Raw genomic sequence first — 12644 nt, 5'->3', positions numbered from 1 at the left:
TGGCACTCGGAGCATGCAAGCCATGTACGGCTATATATATAGGGTATATAGAGTGTATATATACCTGTATCTATATATACATGAAGACATGTATAAACTTGGACAAAGCTACTCAGAGACATGGATGTATCTAGTGAGTATGTACATGTATACATACATACAGCAACGGCGGGTGCAGTGCAGTGCAGTGCAGTGCGGTGCTGCTCGTCGACAGAGCGGCCTGGACAGGACTAGGCGCATGCTGAGGTCGGGCAGCCCAAGGGAAGGGGAGCCAACCTCAAAAAACCCGGCCGCCCATGTTGACCTAATCGCGCGTTTCTTTTGACCTCGCCCACTCCTCCCGTCACCTTGACTGCCTGTCCCGCCCTCGCCCACCGCGTGTGTGTCGATGCCCGAAGTGATTATTATTGCTATTATTATTTTTGTTGCTGTTGTTATTGTTGTTGTGGTGGTGGTGGTGGTGGTGGAGGTGGAGGTGGTTGATAGGTGATTTGCGCACAGGCTGAGCCAGCGCCCGCCCGGCCGGAGCAGCGCTCTCTTCACGTGGGCACACGAGCCACTGCAGCCAGAGAACCCTGACCAAGACTGCCACGGCTCGCCCAACATCTCCCTTGATCTCGACCCTGTCCGTCCGTCATTCTGTCTGTCTGTCTGCCTGCCTGCCTGCCTGCCTGCCTGCCTGCCTGCCTGTCCGTCCGTCCGTCCACCCATCCACCCCATCCACCTACTCACCCTCACCCATCCGTCCATCTCTCCCTGCCTGCACCCGTCCGCCTCGTTGCTGGTGCTGGTGCTACCGCTGTCGCTGTCGCTGTCGTTGTCGCTGTCGCTGCTGGTGCTGCCGCCGCTGCTGTTGCTGCTGTTGCTGCCACCACCCTCTTGTCGCCCTCGCCTCGCTGCGCCGCGCCGCGCCTCGCTTCACTTAACCTCTCCTCTCCTCACCTTCGCCTGTCCAAGCTGCCTCAGGCCCATCACCTCCCTCCCCGCTCGCTTCTGCCGCCGCCGTTTCCGCATCCACCCTGCGGCACACGCCACGCTTCCGCCTCGCCATCTGCCTGTGCAACCATTGTCCTCACCACTCCCCCTTCGATCCTCCACTGCCTCCCGCAGCCCGTCGACACGCGCACCTGTCCTGCTGTGCGAGTGTCGACCGCCGTCGGACACAACCACGACCCCCGACGACGCTCATCCTACCTGCGCCGCCCCCTTGGTCTCGCGCGCCCGTTTGGACTCTCGCTTCTTCCCTCTCTCCCCGTTTCTCTCCCTATCTCTCCCCCCCTCCTCGCCCCCTTCTCCGTGGCATCGCAACCTAAGCTGAGCCTACCGGTCGACTTCGAAGCTACTACTTTCATCTGCGACATTCTGTGAAAAAAATAAAACTAAAAAAAATCCTGGGCCTCGCACCTTATCCTACCCGTTGTCCTACATAACCTGATTTTTGCCTCGCCTTTGGCATCGGCGCATACCACACACTACCACTACATCTACTCCACTACCGCCGCCATGGCAGGGAAAATGACCTTGTACAAATTGGTGGTGCTGGGCGATGGAGGTGTTGGAAAGACTGCCCTGACTATACAGGTATTTTGATTCCCCTCCTCTTGTCCTTCCACTCTGTGTCTGACAAAGCTGACATTTGCTAGTTGTGCTTGAACCATTTTGTTGAGACATACGATCCTACCATCGAGGACTCGTATCGAAAGCAGGTGCAGATTGATGGTCAGTCGTGCATGCTCGAGGTGCTCGATACAGCCGGCCAAGAAGAGTACATTGCCTTACGAGACCAATGGATACGCGACGGCGAGGGCTTTGTGCTCGTCTACAGCATCTCATCGCGCTCCTCTTTTGCCCGCATACAACGCTTCCACAGCCAAATACAACGCGTCAAGGAATCTTCCATGGCTGGCTCACCCACTTACCCCGGCTCGCCCATGACTGCATCTGCTCCCATGTTTGGTCAGGCACCCGTCATGCTCGTTGGCAACAAGTGCGACCGCGTCACCGAACGCGAAGTGTCGACCCAAGAGGGACAAGCTCTTGCAAAAGACCTCGGCTGCGACTTTGTCGAGGCCTCCGCCAAGAATTGCGTCAATGTCGAAAAGGCCTTCTTTGATGTAGTTAGACAGCTCCGAAGACAACGACACCAGGGCACTGGCCGCTCCCCCACCGACCGAAAAGAAACTCGGACGCGCCCTGGCTACTCCGAAAAGGATCGCTCACGAGGCGGAGGCGATCGACGCACACGCGGTACTGGCATGACTGGAGGCAACAAGCGCGGCAAGGACAAACCCAAATGTGTCATCTTGTGAGGTGCCACATTTGTTTCTTCACCCTCTCGCCCACGATACACCTTCCGATATATATTTGGATTTACAGCACAATAACCGGCTGCGACTTATTCCACATCATCAGCCGCCATCACTGATAGAAAGCACTCAATAAGGCGTCGGCATATGAGCGGCGTTTGCATCGATGGTCTTGCTTTGGTTTTGCATGAGACCTATGGAGTATCTGGAGTACTATGAACATTAGCCTATTCTTATTTCCTTAACGACCAAAGTCCGCGCAGCACTGACATCTCGCACGACACTGTACGGCTGATTTGATTAGTGGGTTGCCCGTGGGCGTGTTGCAAGCATACACTTGTCGACAAACCCTAAGACGATACTGTGGTAGCATGTGAGTTTTTTTTGTTAGTGGATGGCATCGGGAAGTCTCAAAACCTGGAAACGGACGGAAAAAGTCATCGGTTCAGTTTGGGTACATTCTTCTAACGCCCGAGATACCTTTTTGAATTCAACGTCAGTCTTTGTTCTAATTTACACATATCCAAATCTATAAGTGCATTATCTTCTAATACTAACCTACTATAACTCTTTTCCTAATTACACTATATGACTTCTGCTCTGTATTATCATAATCTAATTTTTCTGTTATAGATATTCTTATTAGGCTATTACTTATTATAAGTAAAAAGAGGATATCTGTTAGTAAGTAATAAAATAGTCGAAAGCCTATAAACACCTTTGTTAGAAGTAGGCTAGCAAATAAATAGGGGTTAGGTTATGGTTGGGTTGTGTAATAGTTCGAGTACCTATCGAACTAACATCTGAAAGGGATCCGAATATAGGCACGTACTAGCCTAGAGCAGATCTGCTGATATAAAACCCTACCTGTTCTCTATAGTAGCTTAATAGATTTTTAATATCCTTTCGTATAAGGCCTACTGCGTGTGGTCAGTGCGTGCAACAGTTCACCCAATGTAACACCCCACCAAAATGCGTGTCTACCAAAAAATGAAGCTTTTAACTACTACTAGAACGTTATTATCGCGAGATTTTTTGGTGGAGTACTGATATAATCGTATATTTGATATATATCTACTAATATTTGCTGGGTAACCGCACACTGCGGCCGTAAGTGGTAGTTTTAGTAGGAGGCTTAGCGGGTAGTGATATATTAGTACTACTACTTTCAGCCTCTACAATATAACGCTGCTTTAGTATTTTTCTATTCTAAGCTAATAAAGCTTTTTACTTAGCTATATTCTGCCTATCGGGAGATTTTTATAAGGTTTTAGCAGCGCGTTCCCGTGCCTTTTTAGCGCGCGCGTGTTACACGGGGTTGGGTGCTGGTACTTCTCTAAGCTCGATCCGGGTTAGGGCGAGTAAGGATATATGAATAGCGCCGTGAGGTAGTTGTCTGGCGATGCAGTGGAGTGGGCGTGCTTAAAAGATAGATAACAATAGGTTTGACAATTCCTAATCTATATCGAATAGACTAACAAGTATCAATCTTGTGAAGTTAAGTAACTAGTAAGAAAGTACAATTTGAGTTGACTACAACGAGAGTAATAATGAAATCCATCTATCCTTATATCCTTATTACTTCTAGTCCTAGCTTCACGGTCTTTACGAAATAATCCCTGTATCTTCTGAAGTCCCTAAAGACATCTAGTCACGTGTGAGGGTGTCCTCATATACTAGCGCGGGATACTTAGTCTTAGCGTGAAGCCAGTCACGTGATCTTCGCCCCACGATGATTATTACCTTCTAACGTAGACGTCCTTAGGCCTTCAGCCATCTCGTTATTTATTAAGGAGAGAATCCTTCTTGTTACTTGTAACATTACCTCCCCTCTTAGGGCTATTATCTTAATACCCTAGAATATCGTTTTCCTATGCTGCGTGTTGAGACGCCGGCTGTATATAAGATTAGAGCCTGTCTACTTATTATAGCCGTCTCTGCCTTATAGCCTTCCTAACTATACTAAAGATCTAGTTAAACCGCCGCGTCCGTACTTAGAATTCGACTTCTTAACGTTAGGCCTATACTAACTATATAAGGGAATAAGGTCGCGAAATAACTTTCTATTATAAACGTTATAAAGAGAAAAATCTTTAGTATTTTATAGATATAGTAACTAGTCGCTATACTAGTTATATTTCTATTTCTGCTAAGTATAGTCTTTTCGTGTTTAAGGAAGAGTAGGAGAAGGTTAAAGCTAAAAAGCAGTAAAAACGTCTTAAAATCGCTCGTACTAAGGAACGCTAACTTTAAGCCGCGATAGAGACTGCCTATCTTTATTATAAGCTTCTAGAGGTTAAGGCGCAGGAGCGGGAATTTACTAATTAAGATTATGCCATTCTAAGTCTTTAGAACTAGGCGAAAGAGTAAGCTAAGAGAAACTCTGCCTCTAGTATAGGCCTTCCTGTTATTAAACTACCGCTATTTAAACTATTAGCTAATCTAGGCTAGTTATAGGCTAACTTCTTTAATTCTTTTTTTAATTATTCCTTCCTCTTTAAGGGGCTTCCCCTCGCTTCTCTAGGTGCTTCTAGTAGTATTTACGTACTAGTAACTTATAGTTTATTAGGTTTCCTTTAGGTTCCTAAGTATTATAGTTTTTAGACTATTCTTACTACTTAACTAAGTACTTCTACTAACTACTAATTTTTTATAGGTTCTTAATTTCTTTAATCTTATACTCGTTGTCTTTAAGCTCTATATCTATTACTAGCTTAGTATCTAGAGATACTAGTTTTAAAAGTTTCTTATAAAAGATAGAGTGGATTTATATACCTTATAGAAGTTTTAACTTATAGTTTACTTTTTCTATTTTCTCTAGAATTTTAAATAGTCCTATTTAGAGGTTGTCTAATTTTCTATATAGTTATTTAGTTTTTAGGTTTTATTATAATAAGAAAACTTTATTCCTCTTCTTAAAGATTAGTCCCTTAATTCTTAGTTTATTTACTATTTTAGATATCGTAAGGTTCTATTAAGCTATATTCTTACTTAATTCTTTATATAATTTTTATATAAGCTTCACTTTATCGTCTGCTCCTACTACGATACTTTTAATATCCTTTAGATCTTAATAAGTAGTTAGCTTATATCTATAGTTCGCGTAGTACAGCGAATACTTCGTCGTTACTAATTTTATACTATTATAGGCTAATTGCGCTATTAGTAGTAGTTCTATCTAGTTATTCTATAACTTATTAGCATATATCCATAGATACTATTCTAATATCTAGTTTGTTCGTTCCGTTTAGCTGTCTGTTTCTAGGTAAAAGCTTATTAAAAGCTTCTTCTTAATACCTAACTTTACTAGGAATGTACTCTAGTATTTAGATATAAATAGTTTATTACGATCGGTGATAAACTCTTTAGGTATTCTATACTCTAATACTAGTGCCTTTATAACCTTATACGCGCATTTATCTACTATAATAGTCTCTTCTATAGGTATAAATTTCGCTGCCTTAGTTAATTAGTCTATAATTACTAAGATTATGTCGTAAAATTAAGCTAATTCTAGTTCTAACGATTTTAGAAGCTTTACTATAAAGTCTATTATTATACTTATCTATAGTCTAGATAGTAGCTGTAGGGGTTATAATAGGCTATAGAGCTTATATCTCTTAGGCTTGTTCTAGTAATATACTAAATAGTTATCTAGTATTTTCTACACCTTCGTACGTATACGTAGTATTATAAACACCTTAGCTAGTTATCTAACTATTTCTTTAATTTCTGCATATTTATACTCTTAGAACTTATATAGTTCCTATATAAGACTTAATCTTATATATAGAGGTATATATGTTTAATTCTTTAAAACTATATCTTAGTACTCTTATTTGTCGTTTAATAGTTTATTAGAGCCTGCTTCGTCGGGCTTAAACTACTAGCTAGCTGCTTACTACTGCTATTACTGTTATAGCAGTTCTATCTGCTTAGCCATCTTAGCTACTTTAGCTAGTTCTAGCTAGTTATACTTTAGACTACTATTAGGTATCTTCTTAAGTAAGGCGTTATATAGTTCCTTATAACTCTCTTCGCGCAAATTAGACCTTCTACTTAAAGCGTCTACTACTCTATTAAGCGTTCCTATACGGTGCGTGATCTTAAAGTTGAACTAGGCTAGCATTTCTGCCTATTACACTTATCATTAGTTAAGTTTTTTTATTATTATAAAACTTATTAAGTTCTAGTAATTAGTAAAAACCTTAATCTATTTGGGGAGTTCTAATAGGTATACTTTCTATTATTTAAAGACATTAACTAACTACTCTAAGTAGTTTCTTATTATAAATATTGTAATTAAGTTCTGCTCCTAAGAACTTTCGTGAATAGTAGAACACTAGTCTCTATTTTTTATCTAGGTACTGCTATGATAGTATAGCTCTAAGTGCGTAGTTAGACGCGTCGGTCTTAACTCTAGTAGGTTGTTAAGAGCTGTATATCTTAAGTACTAGTGCCTCTAGGAATATCTACTTAATTTAATTAAAAGCCTCTTAATATTCCTATTCTTATTTAAAACCTATTTCCTTTTTCGTTACTTCTATAAGGGGTGCTGTAATCTTTAAATAATCTCTAATAAACTTTTAATAATAATTTATAAATCCTAAAAAGAACTAGATGTCTTTAACTATTTTAGACTTTAGCTATTTCTATATAGTCTGTATCTTTTTTAGGTTTATTTTTACTCTTTTAGTTAATATAATAAATCTAAGAAATTCCGTTTCTTATATATAGAATTTATACTTTCCTAGTTAAAGGTATAGCTTATATTCTTTAAGCTTTTATAAAACCTTCTTAATATGCTTAATATATTCTTCGCGTGTACCGCTGAAGTATACTAGTATATCATCTAGATACGCGGTAATAAAGATTCTAAGGTACTTATAGAGTGCGTTATTAATAACTAATTAAAAGGTTGCTAGCGTATTCGTTAATCCAAATAGTATAACCGTGTACTTAAAGAGTCTGTACTTCGTTTTAAACGCTGTTATCTATTTATAACTTTCTTTAATTCTAATTTAGTAAAATCCTTCCTAAATATTAAACTTTATAAACTACTTAGCTCCCTAGAGTTAATCTATAAGCTCTATAATAAGTAGTAAGAAGTACTAGTTCTTCTAAGTAACGCTATTTAACCTTCTAAAGTCAATATATAGTTGCTACTTCCTATTAGGCTTCTTTATACATAAAATAGGTAAGGCTATTAAGCTTAATTTTAGTTAGATAAATTCTTTTTTTAAGTTCTTTTAGAGATAATCCCGCAGCTTAGTATTATACTCGGGCGCTATAGAGTATATTTCTTCTAGGCTTAACTTTACTCCTTTCTCTAGAATAATCTCGTAATCCTAATCTTAGTGTTTTACTAAGTTTATTACTTTATTTTCCTTAAATAGTTCCCTAAACTCGTCTGTCTAGTATTCTGTTAGAATCGCTAACTATAGTACTAATTCTTCCTTTATAGTCGTAATCTACTATATCTAAATAACTTCTATACTCTAAGGGTTCTTCGCATAGATTCTCGCGATCTTATATAATAAGATTATGCTAAATCTCCCATTCTAGGTTACGCGCTAATTTATTAGGCGTATCTTATATCATACTCTAGCAACCTTATATATAGGTTCTCTACTAAGTATTATTTTCTTTTACTAATCTATAGTAGGGTTATACTTTAATAACTAATCGTAGCTAATTATTATTTTAGTATCTCCTAGATCTATAATACTAATTCTTTTTTAGCTTTCTTAACTAGCTAGGCGTAATATTACTACCTCAGTCTTAAGTTAAATTTAGCTATTCCCGTATATTATAGAACTATCGTCGGCTAATACTACTCGTATTAGAACTTTCTTAGTTTAATAGGGTATATTATTATCTTTTACTACTCGTGGTAAGATAATAGTTTATACTGCCCTACTATCTATAAGAGCTAGCACCTTATGTCCGTCTATAAGTACTATAGCTCATAGCTATAGGTCTTACGCTCCTACTTCTCGCACTTCTTTAAGGGTTGTTTTAGAACTGCCTTTACTAGCGTAACTCTATTCTTAGCGGCATCTTAGTTTTTTTACTTAGAGAGTCATTCTTTCTATAACTTCTTCTATTTCTTAGGAAATCATCCCGCGCTAATTTTAGCGTCGTAGTAATTAGTATATTAATTGTTATAGTAAAAGCTCTAATAGATATTACAGTATAGTATCTTCTTCTTTATAGTTCTTTCTCTTAGTTCTAGCTTCTTACTTTTATAAATTAGGCAATCTATTATCTTATAAAGGTTCGCTAGTAGAGTGCTATAGTAGTAATTATCTACCTTTTAAGTATTCTTAAACTATTATTAGTATAGAGCGTATCTAGTTTTATAATACGTCTATAGAAGTTTAGTATATTTTACTTCTAGTATATTCTATACTTAGGCCCTATACATTCTACAGTTCTTTACTATATATTTCTTAGCAGATATCGTACTATAGTAGTAGTTATCTACCTTTCTAGCTTTCTATTATTATTCCTTATAGAATTAGCAGTTAATTATATACTTAATCCAGCATAGCTCCTTATAAGCTTTCTTTTCTCCTAGCTAGTATATATAGTAATACTATACTTAATATTCGTTATACTATAAATTAGTATAGTAGTAATCGTCCTTATTATCTCTAGTCTTTTCTCTCTTTCTTAAGTAGTAATTATACTATCTTAGATAGTTAACCTAATATAGGCGCTCGTGTTACTCTATTTATTCCTTAAATAACTAAGATATCCCCTTATTATTAGGTTTCTTGAATCTAGGTTGTTCCTAGGCTGCTTAGTAGATAATTTCCTCTACTTAGGGTCTTAAGACTATAATTCGTCCTTCGTAGTCGTAATTATTAGCTAAGTATGTAGTAAGTCTATAGATTTAGCACTATTAATTTCTTAAGCGGCGTAATACTTCGGCCCCTTTAATCTACTAATCTATTAGTAGTAGTATATTCTACTTAAAGTCTTAGAGTTCTATTACCTCTTATACTAGCTTAAACGCCTCGTCTATAGCTTATCTTACTTTATTATATAAGTTTAGATTACTAAGAGTTTCATCTAGTTCCTTAGTTAGGTATAGTATTAGTATCTAAATTATCCTAATCTTTACTACTTCTTACTTAACTTTGTTTTTTAGGCAGTCTTTACGGAAGTGTTCTAACTTCCCGTATTAGAGATATACTTTATTATTATAACGCTTCTAGCGTTCTTCCTTAGAAAGGCCGTCGTTAAACTTTCCTTAGGTATTATTCTTATTCTTAGGCCTATCTTATACCTTACTAGTTATATACGTATTACTGTCTTTATTCTTATAGTTACGTTATTATTAAGAGTTAGCGAATAAGTAGCGAGGTTAATCTCCTTTCTTAGCCTAGTTTCATTCCTATAGTCTTATATTAATTCTTATTACTAACTTACTTAGCGCGTATAGATCCTTTAGCTTATTATAGTGTATAAGTTCGTCTTTAATTATTTCCTTTAGACCTACTTCGTATATTATTTAAAGCGCTGAATCGTCCTAATTAATTCGTACTTAGTATTGCTTAAACTTAGCTATATATACTAATACTAACTTAGTCTACTTTAGGCGCGAGATTACCTTCTCTATCTAGCTTTTAGCGTCTACCTCCCCAAAGATACGTCCTAGTTCTTCCTTAAAGTTAGCCTAGCTACTAAATAAGGCACGTATCTCGTTCTTAGTACTCTTATTAAGTATATTAGCTAAGAAATCTTCTACGTAAGGCTGTATTTAACTAGCTGCTTTTCCTTTTATATAGGTATTAGCTATAAGAATCTTTTCCTTATTATTAGGTACGTCGTTATATCCACAGTATAAGTTAATATTAGTAAGGAACGTTCGCAGTTTAGTGCGACTTCTATTATACTTATCTAGAGTTACTATCTTAGATTTCCTAATAGGTTTTTTATTTAGCGTGGCCATTAACTAGCTTATAAGCTAATTAACTATTTCCTATAGACTAGCTATCTACCTTACCTAAATCGTAGTTTAGTACCTAAGATTCTATAACTCTCGTAAGTTATAAGCATTCTCGTCTATCTCATTATCACTTAGAGTTAGTATCTTATCGTCGAGTACTAGGTTAGGCACTAGTCCGGGACTCTAGACTAGTCTACTAGCGCTACCTTAAGATCCTAAGTAATTATATACTATTTTAAATCTTAATTAGGCGTTCTACTATTAATTCGTCTAGTCCACTAAATCCGTAGGTAGTTAAAGTGTTATATAGGGTTAGGTGCTAGTACTTCTCTAAGCTCAATCTAGGTTAGGGCGAGTAAGGATATGTAAATAGCGCTATAAGGTAGTTATCTAGCGATATAGTGGAGTAGGCGTGCTTAAAAGATAGATAATAATAAGTTTAATAATTCCTAATCTATATTAAATAGACTAATAAGTATTAATCTTATAAAGTTAAGTAACTAGTAAGAAAGTATAATTTAAGTTAACCACAACGAGAGTAATAATAAAATCTATCTATCCTTATATCCTTATTACTTCTAGTTCTAGCTTCACAGTCTTTATAAAATAATCCCTATATCTTCTAAAGTCCCTAAAGACATCTAGTCACGTGTGAGGGTGTCCTCATATACTAGCGCGGGATACTTAGTCTTAGCGTGAAGCCAGTCACGTGATCTTCGCCCCGCGATAATCATTATCTTCTAACGTAGACGTCCTTAGGCCTTCAGCCATCTCGTTATTTATTAAGGAGAGAATCCTTCTTATTACTTGTAACAGCGCGGTAGCTAGTTATACAGCCCTTATAGCCCGCCCTTTCTACCATACTACTTTAGCTATTTTACGATACTTATAAGCAGCTTATACTATCTGTTTTTTATATATAGCTGCGGTAGCTCGCTCCTCTCTCTAGCGTTCTTTTTAGAGTTTTTTTTATACTCTTACTATTATTCTATTACCTTATAGGCTCTAACCTTTCTTACTAATTATAGGCTCTATAATACTATAGTGCTATAATACTCTCTATACTACTATAAATTAAGGGGTTTTCCTTTAGATTTATAGCGTTTTCTAGTAGTAATACTACTACGTAGTTTCCTATTTTTATAGTATAAAAGCTTATTCTAAGTCTATAATAAATAGAGCGCCTATTTAAGCTATTTAGCTATATTTTTTAATATATCTAGCACCGCAGCGGAATATATTCTTAATAGCTCTTACTAGATATCTCTATTATTTACCTCTCTAATTTCTATATCTATATTAGCTTATAGTAGTAGTATTTTAAAGCGTTTTATTACAATATTAGGCTTACGCGGATAGATTCTAGAGGTGCGAAAACTACTTAATATATGTCGCAGAACTAATAGGTTGGTTGGTCGGTGACTAACCTGACCCAGATCATATAATCCGTCCGATCCTTTAATCTATCTAATCTTATTAGATAGAGGAATGGTGGATTAGATAAAGACTAAGATAGATTACTAAATAGAGTTAGACTTAGTTAAATAAGTATATAGTCTAACCAATCTACTAATCTAGATTAGTAGATTAATCGGTCTATTATTCTTAATATATTCTATTTATTTAAAGTTCTCTAATCTTTAATAGTTATAAGCCTAGCGCTATAATATTATAGTATAATTCTCCTTACGCATTTTATACTGCTAAGACTTTAAATAATAAATTAATTACTCTATTATTAATTAACTCTTTCTAAATAATCTATTACTATAGATTATAATAATCGTATTATTATAACTATAATCCTTTTAAAAACTAGAAACGACTAGCTAATATAGTTTACCCAGCTCTATTCTTATACTTAAGATAAGGGTATCTAGCACTTAATTAATCTAGATCTTTCTACTATTTCTCCGATCTAGGACTATAAACTAGTTTACTCTAAGATTCTAATTAAGCTATCGCCCGTACTAGTTTTACGCTTAGAACTATCTAATAAGAAAATTAAAGAATACTAATAAGTAACTCTTTAATATAAAGTAAAGTTAAGAGTATATAAGCTAGCTACTGCTAACTATTTAGAAGATATTAATTAATATTGTTATAAGTAATAAGAAGGATTCTCTCCTTAACGAAGGATAGAAGGTAAGGAGCCTATGGACGTCCACGTCAGAAGGTAATGATTATCACAGGGCGAGAATTATGTGATCTGGCATCTCGCCAAGACCAGGCATCGCGCTAAGAAGATAGATACTAGGACATCTCGAGATGCCAGAACATCTCGAACATCTCCGAATGCTAGGGCACTTCGAAGATGCTATAGATGTTAGGACTGGAAGTAATGAGGATATAAGAATAGATGGATTTTATTATTACTCTCG

General features: G+C 36.8%; 2 protein-coding genes across 2 annotated transcripts; both read left to right on the top strand.

The window, feature by feature from the left end:
- Positions 1-88: 88 nt before the first annotated feature.
- COCSADRAFT_24548 (uncharacterized protein) lies at positions 89-1318 on the top strand (the record flags this gene model as incomplete). Its single annotated transcript, XM_007699255.1, has 3 exons — positions 89-133; positions 164-246; positions 502-1318. The coding sequence occupies 3 exons, from the start codon at positions 89-91 to the stop codon at positions 1316-1318; spliced, it is 945 nt and encodes a 314-aa protein (XP_007697445.1).
- A 185-nt stretch (positions 1319-1503) lies between these two features.
- COCSADRAFT_169365 (uncharacterized protein) lies at positions 1504-2309 on the top strand (the record flags this gene model as incomplete). The annotated part of the gene is made up of 2 exons (XM_007699743.1): positions 1504-1581; positions 1644-2309. 2 exons carry the CDS (start codon positions 1504-1506, stop codon positions 2307-2309), a joined length of 744 nt encoding a protein of 247 aa, XP_007697933.1.
- Between the last annotated feature and the right edge of the window lie 10335 nt (positions 2310-12644).

The sequence above is a fragment of the Bipolaris sorokiniana genome, assembly GCF_000338995.1.
Source record: "Bipolaris sorokiniana ND90Pr unplaced genomic scaffold COCSAscaffold_4, whole genome shotgun sequence".
Classification (NCBI taxonomy): Eukaryota; Fungi; Ascomycota; class Dothideomycetes; order Pleosporales; family Pleosporaceae; genus Bipolaris; species Bipolaris sorokiniana.
The sequence above is the reverse complement of the archived record's forward strand: the minus strand, read 5'-3'. Positions and strand labels throughout refer to the sequence as shown.